At 39.6% G+C, this 19,130-nt stretch overlaps 1 protein-coding gene across 3 annotated transcripts in view; it reads left to right on the forward strand.

Moving 5' to 3' along the window:
- Nucleotides 1–19,130, forward strand: part of OSMR (oncostatin M receptor) — a 63,301-nt gene that overhangs the window by 33,508 nt on the left and 10,663 nt on the right. For 2 of the 3 annotated variants that reach the window (XM_087443215.1, XM_087443217.1), the window contains exons 8-11: nt 10,869–11,011; nt 11,324–11,477; nt 14,851–14,927; nt 16,593–16,815. In XM_087443215.1, the coding sequence (XP_087299341.1) occupies nt 10,869–11,011; nt 11,324–11,477; nt 14,851–14,927; nt 16,593–16,815 (597 nt within the window). The remainder of the gene's footprint in view (nt 1–10,868; nt 11,012–11,323; nt 11,478–14,850; nt 14,928–16,592; nt 16,816–19,130) is intronic. The other variant, XM_087443216.1, reaches the window with a different exon arrangement.

The following is a 19,130-nucleotide window of genomic DNA, read 5'->3' on the forward strand; positions in this document are numbered from 1 at the left end:
CCTCAATGTCCATCCACGTTGTCACAAATGGCTGGATTTCATCGTTTCTTATGGCTGACTAGTATTCCATTGTGTATATATACCACATCTTCTTTATCCATTCATCCCTTGATGGGCACTTAGGTTGCTTCCAAGTCTTGGCTATTGTGAATAACGCTGCAATGAACACAGGGGTGCATGTACCTTTGCAAATTGGTGTTTTCAAGTTCTTTGGATAAATACCCAACAGTGGAATAGCTTGATCATATGGGAGTTCTATCCTTGCTTTTGAGGAATCTCCATACTGTTTTCCATAGTGGCTGCACCAGTTTGCACTCCCACCAGCAGTGTATGAGAGTTCCCTTCTCTCCACATGCTCTCCAACACATGTTGTTTCCTGTCTTGTTAATTATAGCCATTCTGACGGGCGTGAGGTGATATCTCATTGTAGTTTTGATTTGCATTTCCCTGATAGTTAGTGATTTTGAACATCTTTTCATGTGTCTGTTGGCCATCTGTATATCTTCTTTGGAGAAATGTCTGTTCAGGTCTTTTGCCCATTTTTAATTGGGTTGTTAGTTTTGTTGTTGTTGAGATGCATGAGTTCTTTATATATTTTGGAGATTAAGCCCTTATCAGATGTATGGTTTGCAAATATCTTCTCCCAATTGTTAGGTTGTCTTTTCGTTTTGTTGATGGTTTCCTTTGCTGTGCAGAAGCTTTTTAGTTTGATGTAGTGCCATTTGTTTATTTTTTCTATTGTTTCTCTTGCCCGGTCAGATGTGGTGTTTGAAAAGATGTTGCTAAGACCGATGTCGAAGAGCGTACTGCCTATGTTTTCTTCTAGAAGTTTCATAGTTTCAGGTGTTACATTCAAGTCTTTAATCCATTTGGAGTTAATTTTTGTGTATGGTGTAAGGTAAGGGTCTACTTTCATTTTTTTGCATATGGCTATCCAGTTTTCCCAACACCATTTGTTGAAGAGACTTTCTTTTCCCCATTGTATGTTCTTGGCTCTTTTGTCAAAGATTAGCTGTCCATAGATGTGTGGGTTTATTTCTGGGCTTTCGATTCTATTCCATTGATCTGTGTGTCTGTTTTTGTGCCAGTACCATGCTGTTTTGGTTACTATAGCTTTGTAGTATATTTTGAAATCAGGGAGTGTGATACGTCCAGCTTTGTTCTTTTTTCTCAGGATTCCTTTAGCTATTCGGGGTCTTTTGTTGTTCCATATAAATTTTAGGATTCTTTGTTCTATTTCTGTGAAAAATGTTGTTGGAACTTTGATAGGGATTGCATTGAATCTATAGATGGCTTTAGTATGGACATCTTAACTATGTTAATTCTTCCAATCCAAGAGCACGGAATATCTTTCCATTTCTTTGTGTCTTCTTCAATTTCTTTCAGAAATGTTTTATAGTTTTTGGTGTACAGATCTTTCACCTCTTTGGTTAAGTTTATTCCTAGGTATTTTATTCTTTTTGTTGCAATTGTAAATGGAATGGTATTCTTAATTTCTCTTTCTTCTACTTCGTTGTTAGTGTACAGAAATGCAACTGATTTTTGTATGTTGATTTTGTATCCTGCAACTTTACCATATTTGTTTATTACTTCTAAAAGTTTTCTGGTGGATTCTTTAGGGTTTTCTATATATAAAATCATGTCATCTGCAAATAGTGAGAGTTTCACTTCTTCCTTTCCAATTTGGATCCCTTTTATTTCTTTCTCTTGCCTGATTGCTCTGGCTAGGACTTCCAATACTATGTTAAATAGGAGTGGTGACAGTGGGCATCCTTGTCTGGTTCCTGTTCTTAGAGGGATAGCTTTCAGTTTTTCACCATTGAGGATGATATTAGCTGTGGATTTCTCATATATGGTCTTTATTATGTTGAGGTACTTTCCTTCTATACCCATTTTATTCAGAGTTTTTATCATAAATGGATGCTGTATCTTGTCAAATGCTTTCTCTGCATCTATTGAGATGATCATGTGATTTTTGTTCTTCATTTTATTAATGTGGTGTATTACGTTGATTGATTTGCGAATGTTAAACCATCCCTGCATACCTGGAATAAATCCCACTTGATCATGGTGTATAATCTTTTTAACATATTGTTGTATGCGATTTGCTAGTATTTTGTTGAGGATTTTCACATCGATGTTCATCAGTGATATTGGCCTGTAATTTTCTTTTTTTGTGTTGTCCTTGTCTGGTTTTGGTATCAGGGTAATGTCAGCTTCGTAGAATGAGTCAGGGAGCTTCCCCCCTCCTCAATTTTTTGGAAGAGTTTGAGAAGGATAGGTATTAAGTCTTCTTTGAATGTTTGGTAGAATTCACCAGGGAAGCCGTCTGGTCCTGGACTTTTAGTTTTGGGGAGGTTTTTGATTACTGTTTCGATCTCCTTACTGGTGATTGGTCTATTCAAATTCTCTACTTCTTCTTGATCCAGTTTTGGAAGGTTGTATGATTCTAAGAATTTATCCATTTCTTCCAGATTGTCGAATTGGTTGGCATATAGCCTTTCATAGTATTCTCTTATAATCTTTTGTATTTCTGAGGTGTCTGTTGTAACCTCTCCTCTTTCATTTCTGATTTTACTTATTTGTGCCTTCTCTTTTTTTCTTGGTGAGTCTAGCTAAAGGTTTGTCAATTTTGTTGATCTTTTCAAAGAACCAGCTCTTGGTTTTATTAATCTTTTCTATTGTTTTTTTCGTCTCTATTTCATTAATTTCTGCTCTGATTTTTATTATTTCCCTTCTTCTACTGATTTTGGGCTTTGTTTGTTCTTCTTTTTCCAGTTCCTTTAGGTGCATTGTTAGATTGTTTATTTGAGATTTTTCTTGTTTGTTGAGATAGGCCTGTATCGCTATAAACTTCCCTCTTAGAACCGCTTTTGCTGTATCCCATAAATTCTGGCATGTCGTATTTTCATTTTCGTTTGTCTCCAGGTATTTTTTTATTTCTTCTTTGATTTCTTCGTTAACCCAGTCGTTGTTCAGTAGCATTTTGTTTAATCTCCGTGTATTTGTGGCTTTTCTGATTTTCTTCCTATAGTTGATTTCTAGTTTCATACCGTTGTGGTCAGAAAAGATGCTTGGTATTATTTCAATCTTCTTAAATTTATGGAGACTTGTTTTGTGGCCTAATGTGTGATCAATCCTGGAGAATGTTCCATGTGCATTTGAAGAGAACGTGTATTCTTCGGTTTTTGGATGGAATGCTCTGTACATATCTACTAGGTCCATCTGTTCTAGTGTGTCTTTTAAGGCCAATGTTTCCTTATTGATATGTCTTTTTAAAGATTCTTTTTTTCACAAACCCTCTACAACTTTCTGTGTCTATTTAGGTTTTGTCCTATCTTTTCCTTTCTTATTTTGGAACAATCATTTTAATTTAGGACAAAATTACTTGCTTGTTTTCCTTCAACAAAAATGCATCTTCATTCTTCATACCTTCTCTTACTAAAAAGTCATATCCTACTTTCCTTGTCTACGTTTCATATATAGTCATTTTCTTAATTTCAAAGACTTACATATTTTATGTAGAAAAGAAATGATATAAGGCAGTTGTTACAGAATAATTAACAGATTTTACTCTTAGAGGATAGCATAATTGCCTATGCATTGTGTTAAATGAATATAAACTCCTTTTACATAATATAGTTAAAATAAACCATACACTTTTTGGAAATGATAGTACGAGATTCTCTTGTTCAATAGGTTCATCCTGACATTGGTCTGTTAGACTGGGAATGATCGATGGGCAGAGGCAGTTAGATCCCCACATTGTTGCTGAAGAGGGTTGCTCTAAGTTGAGTAGCCACCACCAGAATTCCCAGTCATATAAATAGTCATAGAAATGGGAGAAGTTCTTTTAAACAAAGATTGCTGCCTAGCTGTAAATCTGAAAAGACAATGCAACAAAGTATGAGCCTATCAGAGGGTGATTACAGCCTGGCCTTGAGGAGTTACCATTGTGTGTGTACAGGACAAAAAGGATGGTTGTTCTCGTATTGGCCTCTCCACCTGGCTGCAGAGACCCTTCTGTTGCTCAATTTCCTGTGGTATAAGAACAGTGGTTTTCAACCATGTTGGATCATTCCACAGCAAGAAATATAGTGTATATTATGGTCCAGCATATACCTACATATGTAAAACGTAGAGGTAACTGAAATAAAAATGGAATAAATTGACATGTATTTCCTATTTTTAGTATATGACATACATGCATTCTATTTTGCATTTTATGAAAGTATTTTCTTTTATTTGTGTATATAGAATAAATAAATTTATCTATGAATTATAGATAAAATTGAAGATATATATTATCCATATATCTATATTGGTAAATGTCGATACCAGGTACATTTTCTATTTAAATAAATGTTAATCATAATTTGTCAATGATCTGTGACCATAGTTTGAAAATCAAGAAGTTACAGTAAATCCTTCCGCAGTAGGAGAATGCTCTCAGGAGAGTTCCATTGCTTCTTATCTTTCAAAGGGGCACCTACTACTTTGCCTGCGTTCTCTCAGCATCAATGCACATAGTTTGCATAGAGTTAATGTATGTTTATTACTCTAAGTGTTCTGACATTTCTCTTTGGTTCATTTTGTATTCTCAGCTCTTATTCCAACTTTTTTTTGTTTTTGGTGAGGGAGATTGGCCATGAACTAACATCTTTTGCCAATCTTCTTTTTGCTGAGGAAGATTGGCCCTGATCTAACATCTGTGCCCATCTTCCTCTGTTTTATATATGGGACGCCACCACAGCATGGCTTGATGAGCAGTACGTAGGTCCCTGCCCAGGATTTGAACCTGCAAACCCTGGGCCTCCGAAGCAGAGTGCTTGAACTTAACCATTGCACCACTGGGCCGACCCCTCTTCCAACTTTTTTTAACGAATTGTAGTCTTTGCTTTCCAGTGAAAACTAGGAAACAGGCAATTGTGAACTATCCTATATTAGCATCCTGTAGTAGATTAGCAAACCGATGAACACATTTCATAATGTCTAGAAGCATAGTTCTCTTTCAGCAAACTTTTCAATGTGGCATAAAACATGTCTATTGATAGACCCAAATAGTATCTCTGAGAGGTTTGGAATCCTCTCTTCTAAAGGTGCCCATTAAGGTGGACTTAACTGAAACAAAGGTTCCCCAGAATAGCCATTACAGTTCCAAATTATCCAAAAGTTCACTCATTCCACTTACTTAGCTTTAGATCTCTTGTTTTCTAACCATGCATACAAATAAACTAATTTAGGTATTTCAGATGAGCCCCATTGGGACCAAGCAAGTTTTAACTCATCCTTGGTATACTAGTGCCATTTCTCTAAAAATCTACACACAGAGGGGTTCATAATTTTTAAACATAAATCCAGCAGGAGCCCCCAATGGGGGTTGAGTCCCCATAGGAGTCCTAGACTGCATATTTCCCACTATAAGTATGTACTCACCAAGAAACAGTTAATTCTCTTAGATTGGCTCCAAAAGACACCAAGAATAAAAGCCAGAACCTCAACCAAGGCGAGAGGTTCAGGACCGAGAGAAACTCACCATCTGGGCCCGAGAGTACAGGGCACAAGGGGCTCATGCAGGTATCTTGCTTGAAACCAGCATCAGCACTGGAAACGGGGAAAGTTGCCTCGGATCCCACGTTTCTGACACTGAATATGTCAACTTAGAAAAATGAGGCAACTGCGAAACAAAAGGAGAACGTTTATTTGGGGTCTTAGATTTCCTATTCAGGGAACACCAGTTCCTGCAGCAGCTGGAAAAGTATCCCCCTGAGGAATACAAGTCAGGGGTTTTTATTAGTAACAAAGAGAGGCCAGAACAATCTCTTCAGTTGTTTATTAGGGAGGATAAATTTATGTTACAGTTCATTAGCTTACTCAAGGACATCTTATTGTTACCAGAAAAAGTATATTTTTCGCAGTCCTTCAGAAAGTCCTTTCTCAGCAATTAACTCCCTTTGGGCAAGTCAGCAAGATCAGCACAGTTTCATATTTTTAGCAAGATGGAGTCCAGAGTACAAACCGGAGTCACTGTTGTCAACTTATTCCACAATATTCTCTCCAAGTTGGTATTGTCACCCTTTCCTTTTTGTCAACTGAATGGGTATAAAATGGTATTTCATGATGGTTTTGATCTACACATCCCTGAAGTTGAGTATCTTTTCCTGTGTGTTGACCACATCTGTTTCCTCTTTTATGAAATGTAGAATCTTTATACATGTTGTTCACTTTTTCTGGAATGCTTGTTTTTCTCCTTTTTCCTTCTTAATTCCTGCATATCTTTTAGATTTCAAATTAATCATCACTTCAGTCAGTCATCTAATTCCAGAGCGCCACCAGTGTAGCAGGCCCCAGGGATCCAGCAGTGAACAAAATTGAGTAACTGCCCCTAATGAGCTTATAGGCTAGTGCGTTTTGGGGAAGAGCATAGAGAGTGGAGTGGAGACATACAGTAAACATGTAAACAAATCAATAAAATAATTTCAAGCATTGATGAGTCCTATGAAGAAGATAAAATTCAGGTAATGGGGTAGAGAATGCCTGGGATGCTGCTTCAGTTAGGATGAGGGAGTTGAGGAACGAGGAGGCAGAAAACATCTAGGGGAAGAAATTTGAAGCAAAAGGAATAGGATTTGAAAAGGTCCTGGGATGGGAACGTGCTCTGGGTGTTTTGAGGGACAGAAAGAATATCCTTGTGTCTTCACTGTGAGAGAAAGGAGATTGGAGTGGTAGGCAGTGGCCAGGTCAGGCAGCAACTGTGGAAAGGGGTAAGACACTTGGATTGGAGGGTGTTAATCAGGACAGATAAATGATGTGACTTATGCTGTGGAAAAGGATCACTCAGGTGGGACTGTGGGGATTGAAAGTGGAGACAGGGAGATGGTTAAGAGGCTGTTGCAGTAGTCAGGCAGAGACCTTGGACCAAAGTTGGAGTGATAAACTTGGTGGAAAGTGGTCGTATTCTGAATATACTTTGGAATAGAGTTGGTAGGACTTACTTAGGGAAGGCATGTGGATTGTAAGGGGAAGAGGAATTTAGGATGACTCCTAGGTTTTTGGCCTAAACAATTGGGACAGTATTGAAACTATTTCCTAAAATGGGGAAGATTTGGAGGAAAAGCAGATTTGAACAGGAGAATAGAGTTCTGTCTTAGCTATGTTAAGTTTAAGATGTCCTTTAGATATCCCAATGGAGATGTTGAGGAGACCGTAGGATATAGAGTTTGGACAGCATGGAAGAAGTCTGGGATGGAGAATTAGAATTGAGAGCCATCAGCCTGTAGATGGTGATCAACAAAGGAGATAAACGAGATGAGGGCTCAGGACAGGGCCTTTTAGAACTTCATCTTCTAAGTCAAATACCCCTTTTACACTGTCATACACTGTCATAGTTGTCACCCCAGTTTCAATGTTGCACTTGTTTCTGTGGTTATTGATTCGTGTTTGCTCCCTCATTGCACTTGGAAGGCAAGGGCCATGACTGGTTTTGGTTTTTTATCCCATTTAACAATTTCTCTTTTCGTTGGTGTGTTTAGGACATTTATATTTCACATAATTTTTGATATGTTTGGACTCCAGTCTACCATTTTATTGTGTATTTCCTATTTGTTCCCTCTGATTTTTGTTCCTCTGTTCTTCCTCTTCTGTCTCATTTTGGATTATTTGAATAATTTTTAGTATTCCATTTCTTTTTTTTTTTTTTTTTAGTATTCCATTTCAATTCATTGACTGGCTTTTGCCTACGTCTCTTTGTGTTCCTTTTTTTCTTCTAGAGATTAATATATTACTAATCTTTCACAGTTTTCTTAGAGTTAGTCTTTTACCACTTTACGTAGAATGTAGAAGCTTTACAACCATGTCTGTTCCTTCCCCCACTGAGGAGGGTTATAGATATCATATGTATTACATCTACATACGTTGGAAACCCCACTAGACAATGGCACAATTTTTGCTTTCAACTTTCGTACATATCTTAAGAGCTTAAGAGGAGAAAATAGTCTTTTAGATTTACCCAAGTATTTACCATTTCTGTTGCTCTTTCCTCATATCTGAAGGTACAAATTTCTCTTTTACGTCATTTCCCTTCAGCCTGAAGAACTCCCTTTAGCATTTCTTTTAGAGTAGTTCTGCTGATGAGAAATTCTCTTAGTTTTGCTTCATCTGAGAATTTTTACCTTCATTCCTGAAGCTAACTTTTGCTGGATATAGAATTCTGGGTTGAGAACTCTTTTCTCTCAGCACTTTTAAGGTATTCCACCGTCTTCTGGCCTCCATGGTTTCTGATGTAAAATGTGTAATTTGAAACATTCCTCTATATGTAATTTATCATATTCATCTAACTGCTTATAATTTTTTTCCTTTATCTTTGGTTTTCAGCAGTTTGATTATGATGTGTAGTGTAGTTTTCTTTGAATTTATCATTCTCTGAACTTCTTGAATATTTAAGTTTATGTAGACAGCCCGATTTGGGGAATTTCCACCATTAATTACGTAAGTAGTTCTTTGCATCTATCTCTTGATATTATCAAAACTTTTTTATTGTTCAAGGTCCCTGAGGCTCTCTTCATGGTTTTTTTTTCAGTCATTTTTTTTTTCTCTAGTCTTCAGATTGGATAATTTCCATTGATCTATCTTCAAGACCTTGATTACAATGTATCTGGGAGACATTTCTTTGGTTTTTATCCTGTTTGGGGTTTTATCTTGAGCTTCTTGAGTCTGTAGATTTATGTCTTTCACCAAGTTTGGGACGTTTTTAGCCATTATTTCTTCAGCACAGCACTTTCCCACCTTTCTTTCTCAGACTTTAACAGGTGTTAGAGCTTTTGTTATTATCCCACATCTCCCTGAGGCTTTGTTCATTTTTTAAAATCTCTTTTTCCTCCCTGTTGTTCAGATTGAATAATTTCTATTGATCTGCCTTCCAGTTCACTCTTTCCCATGTCATCTCTATTCTGCTATTGATCCTATCAAGTGAGTTTTCTATTTCTTTTATTGTATTTTTCGGGTTAAAATTTTCCATTTTGTTCTTTTTATCTTCTGTTTCTTTGCTGAGACTTTGTATTTTTCATTTGTTTTGAAAATGTTCGTGATTATTTGTTGGAACATTTTTATAATGGTTGTTTAAAAGTCTTTGACAGGGCCGGCCCCGTGGCTTAGCGGTTAAGTGCGCGAGCTCCGCTACTGGCGGCCTGGGTTCGGATCTTGGGCACGCACTGACGCACCGCTTCTCCGGCCATGCTGAGGCCGCGTCCCACATACAGCAACTAGAAGGATGTGCAACTATGACATTCAACTATCTACTGTGGCTTTGGGGAAAAAAAACGGAGGAGGATTGACAATAGATGTTAGTTCAGAGCCAGTCTTCCTCAGCAAAAAGAGGAGGATTAGCATGGATGTTAGCTCAGGGCTGATCTTCCTCACCGAAAAAAAAAAAGTCTTTGACAGATAATTCCAACATCTGTGGCACCTTGTCATTGGCATTTGTTGATTATCTTTTCTCATATGAGTTGAGATTTTCCTGGTTATTTGTATGTTGAATAATTTTGAATTTTATTCTGCATATTTTGAATATTATGTTGTAAGAATCCGGGTGTTTAGATCCTATGAGGAACATTGATAGTTTTTGTCTTAGTAGTCAATTGACCTGGTTAGGTTCAAGCTGCAAGTTTCAACCCACCTTTTGTGGGTTGTGCATCCAACGTCAGTTCAGTTTTCAAAGACTTTGCAGTGCTTTTTAGATCTATTTCACATGTCTGCCTCCCAGTGGCCAGTCTGGAACCTGGGCAGTGGTCTGTTAGTTTGGTTCTTAAAGCCTTTGGTATGCTGATTAAGATCAGATCCATGCATGCACACCTGGGACGTGAGCATAAGAGTTCTTAAACAGCTTTATGGAGTCACTTTCCTAAGCACCTACTTCTCCATGATCTCCTGGTACTTTTTGGTTTTCTGGAACTCTCCTTTTTGATTCTCCAGCCAGAAATCTGGGACTTTAGTTACTCCACTCTGGCACTCACTTCTGCTACTGTGCAAAGTGTTAGGAGGACCGATGGAAAAAAAAAGATAAACTCACTGCCAGTTCCGTAACACTTCTAATTCTGGTCTTCGCCAATCTGCCTGCTGCTGTTTACCTTTCAGAGTCCTCGAATCACTACTCCATGCACTACATCCACTGTGTTCAGTGGGATAGTCAGGATGGAAAGTGTTTACTTCATCTTTTCAAGAGCTAAACCCCATCCAGTCGGTTTTTTATTTCAGATATTCTATTTTTGGGTTCTAAAATTTCCATTTGATTCTTTTTTTTTTTAATAGTTTCTATGTCTCTGCTGAGAAGTGTTTTTCTTCTATTTATTTCAAATGTGTTTATTTTTACCACATGGGTCTGTTTTAAAGTCTTTTTCTAATAATTACAGCAATATGGGTCATCTTGAGGTTAGCCTTTTTTGACTGTATTTTTCCTTGGAAATTGGTGACATGTTCACTGTCTTTTTTGGAGGGGTATGTTAAATAATTTTAGATTGTATCTTTGCCATTTTTAATGTTGTTTTGGTTAGACTCTGGGCTCATTATAATCTCCCCAGGGGCCACTTCTCCAAGTTTTGACCCCTCCACAGTCTGCCAGCTTTTGTTTAATTTTAAGAGTCCTCAAGTAGTTTATTTTTGTATTTTGTTCAGAGTTTCTGATATAACCTGAGAAAGAAAGGCTGTAGTTGGCTTACTTCATCTTGGCTGTTGTAAGTTTTGCTTTGTTTGTCATTTTCTCAAAAATAAACAAAAAACCTTATCGAATAAATAAATGACGAAATTAACTGCCTATTTACCAAAGTCTTTTGGGATCTGTGCTTGAATTTTGTTACTTTGTTTCCTTTTGGCAGTTCGTCCAATGACTCCCTTTAATGTCGTCTTTAAAAATATAAGTGACACAAATGCCACCATGACCTGGCAGGTACACTCCATTGGGAATTATTCCACACTTTTTTGTCAGATTGAACTCCATGGTGAAGGAAAAGTGATACAAGTAAGAATACTACTTAATTTTCCATTTTCAAAAATCCCTTTATATCCTGAACAGAGAGACTGCTGAATAAAATCTCTTTAAACTCTTATTTCTGTGTGGGTTCAAATGGTGTGGGTCATCTGTTTAAAAAGGTTCATGAAATTAATCATAGACTTTTAGAGTTGGGAAAAGGGCCTTAGAGATTTTTTTTCCCCAAAGAAGAATAGTCTTACTTCAAATCAGGATGTGCCATGTCATGATTTGGCTTTGCAATGAAATATGCTCATCAATACTTCTATCTTCTTCTTCTTTTTTTTTTTTTTTTTGATCAAGCAGCACAATGTTTCCATCAAGGTGAATGGTAATTACCTCTTAAGTGAACTGGAGCCCGACACACAGTATATGGCCCAAGTACGCTGTGGTGATGCCAACCACTTCTGGAAATGGAGTGAATGGATTGGGAAAAACTTCAGCACACTTGAAGCTGGTACGTTCAGCTCCCTGACAATTAACCCAAGGATCTAAACTGACTCAAAGGAGATGGGTTGGCTTCCTTGAGAGCTTTTGGTTGTACCAAAAACTGAGGGGGAAATATTACATTAGAGGCTGGGTACCATTTTTTTAAAAAAACTGAATTAAATGCCTAATGAGATGTGAGTGGGAAGATATCCACCTCAAACATTTGCCATCTGTTTTATTTCTACTGTACATTTTCTCTCCGATCTTCTATTTTATCCAAATATTTTCTAAGTTACTGGCGTTGCTGTATTTCTGTTGGATCTGGGGCTATGTAAGTTAGTATAGACTTTTTTTTTTTTGCTCATCTTTATATTTCCTTTTTTTTATTGTGGTAATGTTGGTTTATAACATTATACAAATTTCAAGGGTACTTCATTATTTCAACTTCTGTGTAGACTGCATCATGTTCACCACCAAAAGTCTAGTTCCCATCTGTCACTGCAAATGCACACTTTTTCCCCTTTCGCCCTCCCCCAACCCTCTTCCCCTTTGGTAACCACTGGTCTGTTCTCTGTATCTTGGTGTTGTTGAGTATAGACTTTTAATTCAGGACTCAGGCCAAACAGTAGTGGTCATGCCAAGGGAAGCATTGATCTCATACCAAACAACTTCAGGCTGTGTTTGGAAATATAATGATGTTTGGAAACCTAATTGTTATTGATAAGTCATTTGTTCCGCAATAGCCAACGGTGAGCCCTCTCTATCATGGCCTCAGCAGCAGTTTCCTCAATGTTGACTGAACAGAGAGTTTTTCTCCCAAATAACGAAGTCATAGAGCTCAAATAGCCCTCAGGAGATTAAATGCCCTGCTTTCATCTCCTTCCAATTCAAGATCATAAAGTATTACCGTTGCCCAGTTTACAGATGAGACAACTTGGGCCCGTAGATTGGAGAGACTTGCCTAGTTTGCAAAGTTAATGAATGGCAGAGACATGACGATAATAGTAATAGCAATTAACATTTATTGAATGCTTAGTGTGGACCAGACATAGCTCAAAGCGCTTGCTGTGTTTTTCTCTTTTGATCCTCACAGCATGCGGTGGGTACTATTATTATCCTCACTTTATAGGTCAGGACATTGAGGCACGGAGACGATAAGTAATGGAACTGGCCTAGCCAGTAAGTAACTGGGCTGCAACTGGGGCTCCCACCCAGGCAGTCTGACTCCGGCGCCCCACCCTCAACCAGAGCAAGATTCTGCGTGTTCTGTCTCTCCGTGTTGTTATTACAACCTTGAGATCTTGTTGATTCAAGTCCCGCTGTTTTACTGCCAAGGGCAGGATTATACATCTTTATTTGATTCCTTCTTATTATGTGTGTCTGTAGGCTGGCAGACCTCTTTCTCTTTCACTGAGGAGGCCCATTTTAAAGCAGTGACTAATCACGGGGTGGTGAGGGCAGCGCATCCAGATCCACGAATGGGTTGGTCACTGGTCACACTCAGTAGCCTCCTCCCCTTGTCTGGGGTTTCTGCCCAGCCTCATGCCCCCGGGACTCCATAATTGTTCCTAGGGGTGCCGACTCCTCAAGAGGCCCTGCTGCAGAAAGTTCCTGATAGGAATGTGGTCTGTTCCTCAGTTGTGTTTTATTAAAGAATTTTTCTTTTAATAATACTAGTTTGCTTTGGGGATTTTTTCTTGCTTTTTGCAGATTTATTCTAATATTATAACTAAAATTAAGTGCAAAAGGAAAATGGCAAAAAGTTAGAGTTTTTAGTAAATTTCATTCCTTTTAAACTATAGTATAAAAAATCTGAAAATACTTAACTTTGCTTTTGATAATGACAAGAAAATGGGATGAACCTACTGATGGTGAATCTGTAGATTTTTTTTTTAGCCTCTAATACTGCTTTGCTTAGTGCTGGAAAAGTCGATGTCTATGTGCATTATAATTATGCTGAAGTATAATCACAGTAAGCAGGCAGAGTTAACTGACGCCATGATAGAAATTATATTGACATAAATATATAGCGCTATCAACTGTACTGCAGGGCTCTCTTCTTATAAGTAGTCATTTTTAAACCAGTTGAAGATTTTGCCTTGAGCTTGGAGTCCCATATTGTGCCTGATATTTCAATAAACTTTGATTTAATATTGGCTTCTCCAATGGCTTATTTAGCAAATTGAAATCTGCTTCAATAGACTTAAAAAATATACGGTCTGAGGCCGCCCAGTGGCATAGTGGTTCAGTTCCCACGCTCTGCTTTGGCGGCCCGGGGTTCGCAGGTTTGGATCCCAGGAGTGGACCTACGCACACCACTCATCAAGCCATGCTGTGGCAGGCACCCCATATAAAGTAGAGGAAGATGGGCACGGATGTTAGCCGAGGGCCAATCTTCCTCAGCAAAAAGAGGAGGATTGGCAACAGATGTTAGCCGAGGGCCAATCTTCCTCAGCAAAAAAGAGGAGGATTGGCAACAGATGTTAGCTCAGGGCTAATCTTCCTCACAAAAGAAACCAACCAACCAACAAACAAACAAATATATGGTCACCTTTAAGTTGAGGAGAAAGTGGCAGCAACCAAAAGAAAAAAGGACTTATTTAAATTTCACTTATTGGCAATAGTAAAGTATATTTTTATAAAACGGAGAGCTAAATCTTTCTGTATTATGTTCCAAACAATTCTTCTTGCATAGAGATGTTTTGACTCAAACCTTGAATCATTTGTTCTACGGTTTGAAAGACAAGGAAGCAAATTTTTCTAGAACAGTGTGGTGAGAACTGAGATCAGGGAACCGTGCATGGGGTGCCCTAAGTGTCCACAGGCAGGCAACTGACCCAGGCTCAGGCCAGGACCTGAGGTGTGGGTGGGCGTCTTCCTGGCAGAGGGTGACAAGGTGTTCCCAAGCTGTGACTCCAGTGAAAGCCCAGCCGATGAGAAGTCATGAATGTGGAAGCATGCAGCCTGCTCCTCAGGCTCTCTGTTAGTGGCCTCTGTTGCAGCCTTTGCAAACGAAGCAAGGAAGTTGCAGTGGTCTCTGCTCCTAGAAATTAAAAAAATGAGAAATTTACTGAACTAACCTCCTAGAATTGGACTGATGAATGATTCCAGAATTCTCTGGTGGCTTCCAGAAGCTCCGAGTCTTGATGTTCATAAAGACCCAGTTTGATGTCCCATTCAGATGCAGCAGACCTTGTGTAAAGCACCTACTATGTGCATTTAGTGAGGAGTGAATAATGTGGCCATGGCCAGATGGGTAGAGTCACAGAGAGTGAAAAGGTGAGAAGCAAGCCTCAGGTAGAACAGGTCATTTTCCCTTCATTGACCAAACTAGAAAAAGGTTGAATGTATTGTTCCACATACATAGTATGACCCAAGAGCTGTTCTTTGGTTTATTTCAGCTCCCTCAGAGGCTCCTGATGTCTGGAGGAATGTGAAGTCAGAGCCAGGATATCAAACGGTGACTTTATTCTGGAAGGTAAGATGCACAGATTCAAACAGACAGATTTGCGTGGCACTGTGTCCTCCACTGGGAAACTGGATGTCGGTGCAGTCTTCCAGTTGGGAGGCATCTTGACATGAATCCAGTAGAATGTCCTGCCCAGAGGAGGAATCCTGCTCCACACCCAGGTCGCTAACCCTTGGACTTCTCCTTCTTTGACAGCCCGGTGCACGGATGGCCAGTTCTGATTATTAGAACCTGCATCTCTGTAGCTCCTACTCAGGCCCGCCCCTACCTTTTGCAGGGCCCAGGACACAAGTATAAGTGGAGAAGCACATGCCGTATTTAAAAGTTATGAATAGGGCCGGCCCCGTGGCTTGGCAGTTAAGTGCGCGTGCTCCGCTACTGGCGGCCCGGGTTTGGATCCCAGGCGCTCACCGATGCACTGCTTCTCTGGCCATGCTGAGGCCGCGTCCCACATACAGCAACTAGAAGGATGTGCAGCTATGACATGCAACTATCTGGGGCTTTGGGGTGAAAAATAAATAAAATTATAAAAATAAAAATAAAAGTTATGAATATGTAAATACTCAAAGTATTTACAAGTTATGAGTCAAGCTAAGAAATTGTAATATAAAATGTATTTTGTCCATCTGCCTTGACTAATAAGCCTTCGTGACAACCTGGATGGCCAGGTTTGCATTCAGGACTCTCAGATGTTTCAGTATTTCGTAGCAAAACATGGCCATGCTGGAGGAGTTGGCCCCGGCCACAGCCCACCCCCCTTTTCTTCCCACCTTCACTCTGGTGCTCTCCGCAAGGACCCCTGTGCACTCACGTGTGGACCTACCAGTTGGTATGTCCAGATTCTGCCGACACCACAAGCAAACAGCCACTCCCAGTGCTTTCTCAGATCTAGGGGTACACACACCAGGGACATCGTCTGTCCTCAGGAGGGTGGGCTGGAGCAACAGGCCCAAGAAGTGGCCTTGGAACTATGTGGGCAGGGAACTCTCTGCAACCTGGAGGATGGTCTAGAAGGGGGACCGTGGGCTCTGGGTATGGCTCCAGGCATGGCTGTGTGGGGAGACCACAGCTGGAGGAGGGAGTGAGGCTGGGAGCCAGGCCTCTCCTGCTAAGGTCTACTCATGTCTGCTCTCCTTGGTGCCCACTAAGTATTTTTTTTTTTTTTTTTTTTTGTGAGCTAACACCCTGCTCACCATGAGCTAACATCTGTGCCAGTCTTCCTCTATTTTTATGTGGGTCACCACCACAGCATGGCTGACAAGTGGTGTAGGTCCATGCCTGGGATCCAAACCCATGAACCCAGGCCACCAAAGTGGAGTGCCTGGAACTTTAACCACTTGGCCACAGGGCCAGCCCCCACTGAGTGTTTTTTTCAATCTTGGCTACAGAGTCCCCCTTCCTCTCAATTCCTGACTTGGTCACTCTTGTCTGGACACATTACCCTCTTGAGGAACTCATCTCCAAATGATCCTTTTCTTTATTTAACAGTTAGAGCAGAATACCTGATTTCAGGCTTGATTTAGAGGGTTATTTTCTCTATTAAATTGTTTTAATTTGCTGGGTGTATGTGTGTGTGTGTAAGGCAATTGAGGGACAAAATAGATGAAAAAAGTAATTATGCAAACTCCTTTCAGAAGAAACTCATTTTGAAATGATTATCAATATTTTTTTCAGCCGCTATCAAAATCGCATGCCAATGAGAAGATTCTATTCTATAATGTCGTTATAGAAAATCTAGATGAACCATCCAAGTTACAGCTCCATTCCATTCCTGCTCCCGCCAATGGCACAAAACTAACCCTTGACCAGTGTTCGTACCAAATCCACGTCACAGCCAATAACAGTGTGGGCACTTCTCCGGCTTCGGTAATCGTTGTCTCTGGAGACACTGGAAACAGTGAGTTTTGTTTTTATTCTCTAGGAAAATGTTGATAATGTTATTAGGTAGAGATGGATAAATTGGAAAGATAATAATTTGGGGAGACCAAAGGTCTAGCTGCCAAACACTGTTAGTCATCGTCTTTAGGTCCAAGTGTGTCGACAGGTTTCCTGGGATAGTCCTCAGTGTGGGAAGATTTCAGCCGTAGCTCAGGACATTCGGCCCTGGGGATTATTCATCAAACTTGGGCAATTATCTCAAATTTTTTCAAGTAAATGAACACCAATAAACAATCTTACCTGAGAGTTATAGTTGGTATGAATGTGCTTCGTGGCTTATGAAATAATGAGTTGTATTTATTATACTGTAAAATATTTTGTCAGTTTTTGCCACCTATAAAGAGCCCATTAACTGGGCCTTTCAAGAAGCCGTTCAATAAGGGCTTTGCTGAAGCTGTAAAATAAAAGGTGATAACTGCCTAATTCCTTAGCCTGTGAACAAGCAAACAAGATGGCAATGACCTTGTATGCGAAATCAGTAGTGATATTAATTTCCTTCTCGGGAGAGCTGTGAAAAGAGGCTGGATGCACTAACCTCCCGCAGTAACACACTGTAAGACAACGCACACTTGGACATAATGCAATTGACATTTTAAAGTTGTTCATGAACCTTGCGATAATGTCACCCTTGAGTTACTGCTAATAAATTTTTCAGACCCTGCTTATGGGGTTATGTCAGTTTGTATTATGCCAATCATTCCAGTTAGGCTTAAATTTAGGTTAAATGGGCTGGATTAGAGAGTGGTGGTGTTTTGTTTTATTTACTTCTTTAAAGAACTATCCGGTATGTCATCTAAAAAAAAGAAATTAGGATTGTGGCACAGAATAACTAAGGAATTATTTAACATAACCTTTGCTTGTCAAGAACTGTATCAGAGAAGGAAGTGAACAGTCGTATTCTGTCTTCATTAGGACCAGAACAGGAAAAGTGGACATTTCATTCACCCTGGGGGAGCTGGTAGATAAAAGAAAGACTGCTTCGCATGACGCTCAGCCCAAACTGCAATGCTGAGCACTATTATCTGTCTTGGAGTCTTCTCTGTCTGTGGCTTCCTGCTATACCTTCCTTCTCCATGCCCTGCCTTCAAACCTCCATGCCTTGCCCTGTGAGGCTCCATCCAGCCTTCCTTAAGTGGTCCACATTCTTAAATCACTAGAGTAGATAAAGTCACTGATGTGTTGATGTGCTATGAGACAGACCGATAAGGTTAAGCCAATTCATGCTATAGTGTACATGACTGAACAAAGATTCCCTGTCTCTTTCCCTCTACCTCCACTCCTGAAACCATATTTGCGGTTTTAAAGAAGCAGCTTGATAAGAGTCATGATTCTAAGTTTGGGGTGAAATTTTAGTCACTGTGAACAAGTGAAGTGAAAAATGTCAGCTTCAATGTGAAAAAGATTTGTTTCTTTGATGAAGGGAGACAGAGAAGCCATGTAGGTAGGATATACAAAGGCCTTCCTGGGGCACCCTTTGCATTATACCTAGGGCTACCCATTCCTTTGGCTGCTGCTAACTGGATAATAACTTGGTGCTCTAGAAAATTTAATAGCACCATGCTTTTACATCAATGTTCAGCTGTAATTAAGATTGCCAGATAAAATACAAGTTGCCCAGTTTAATTTGAATTGCATAAACAATGAGTAAATTTTTACTGTAAGTCTGTCCCACATATTATTGGCTCCACACTGATTGCTTTTCTGAGCAGCTCCTCGATTGGGGTCTGCTTTCACTCGAGCCACCTACTGAGACCACTGCCCTGTTACCAGTGGCAGACTATGAAGTCAGCCTCAGGAAATAGGAGACCTGCTCAACCCTCAGGGTCTAGGGTGACTCGGCTTAAAATCAGTAGAACTGGTAGTCCGTTGAAATCATATTGCTTTTTTTCGATTATCGGAAAACTCCTCTGGCATATAAAATACGTTGAGGTGGCAGCCTTGGTCATAAGCAGTGTGTGCGTCCTTGCGTAACCCAACTTAGTACATATCTGAGTTGTTTCTTCCTTTTTTCTGTCCTCACCTCAATTTCTACCCCTAACGTCTCAGACGCAGTGGTTAGTTCAGGGGCATCCAGCATTACATGGGGGAATTAAGCTGAATCATTCATTCATTCATTCAACAGATATTGTTTGAAAGCAGGTCAAGTCCCAGATACGGTTCTAGGTCAAGGGTCAGCAACGTTTTTGGTGAAGGGGCAGATAGTAAACCTTTTAGGCTTTGCAGGCCACAAAGTCTCTGTTATATAATCTTTGTTTATTTGTTGTTTACAACTCT

The sequence above is a fragment of the Ceratotherium simum genome, chromosome 18, assembly GCF_057802395.1.
Source record: "Ceratotherium simum simum isolate JZ-2026a chromosome 18, ASM5780239v1, whole genome shotgun sequence".
Lineage (NCBI taxonomy): Eukaryota > Metazoa > Chordata > Mammalia > Perissodactyla > Rhinocerotidae > Ceratotherium > Ceratotherium simum.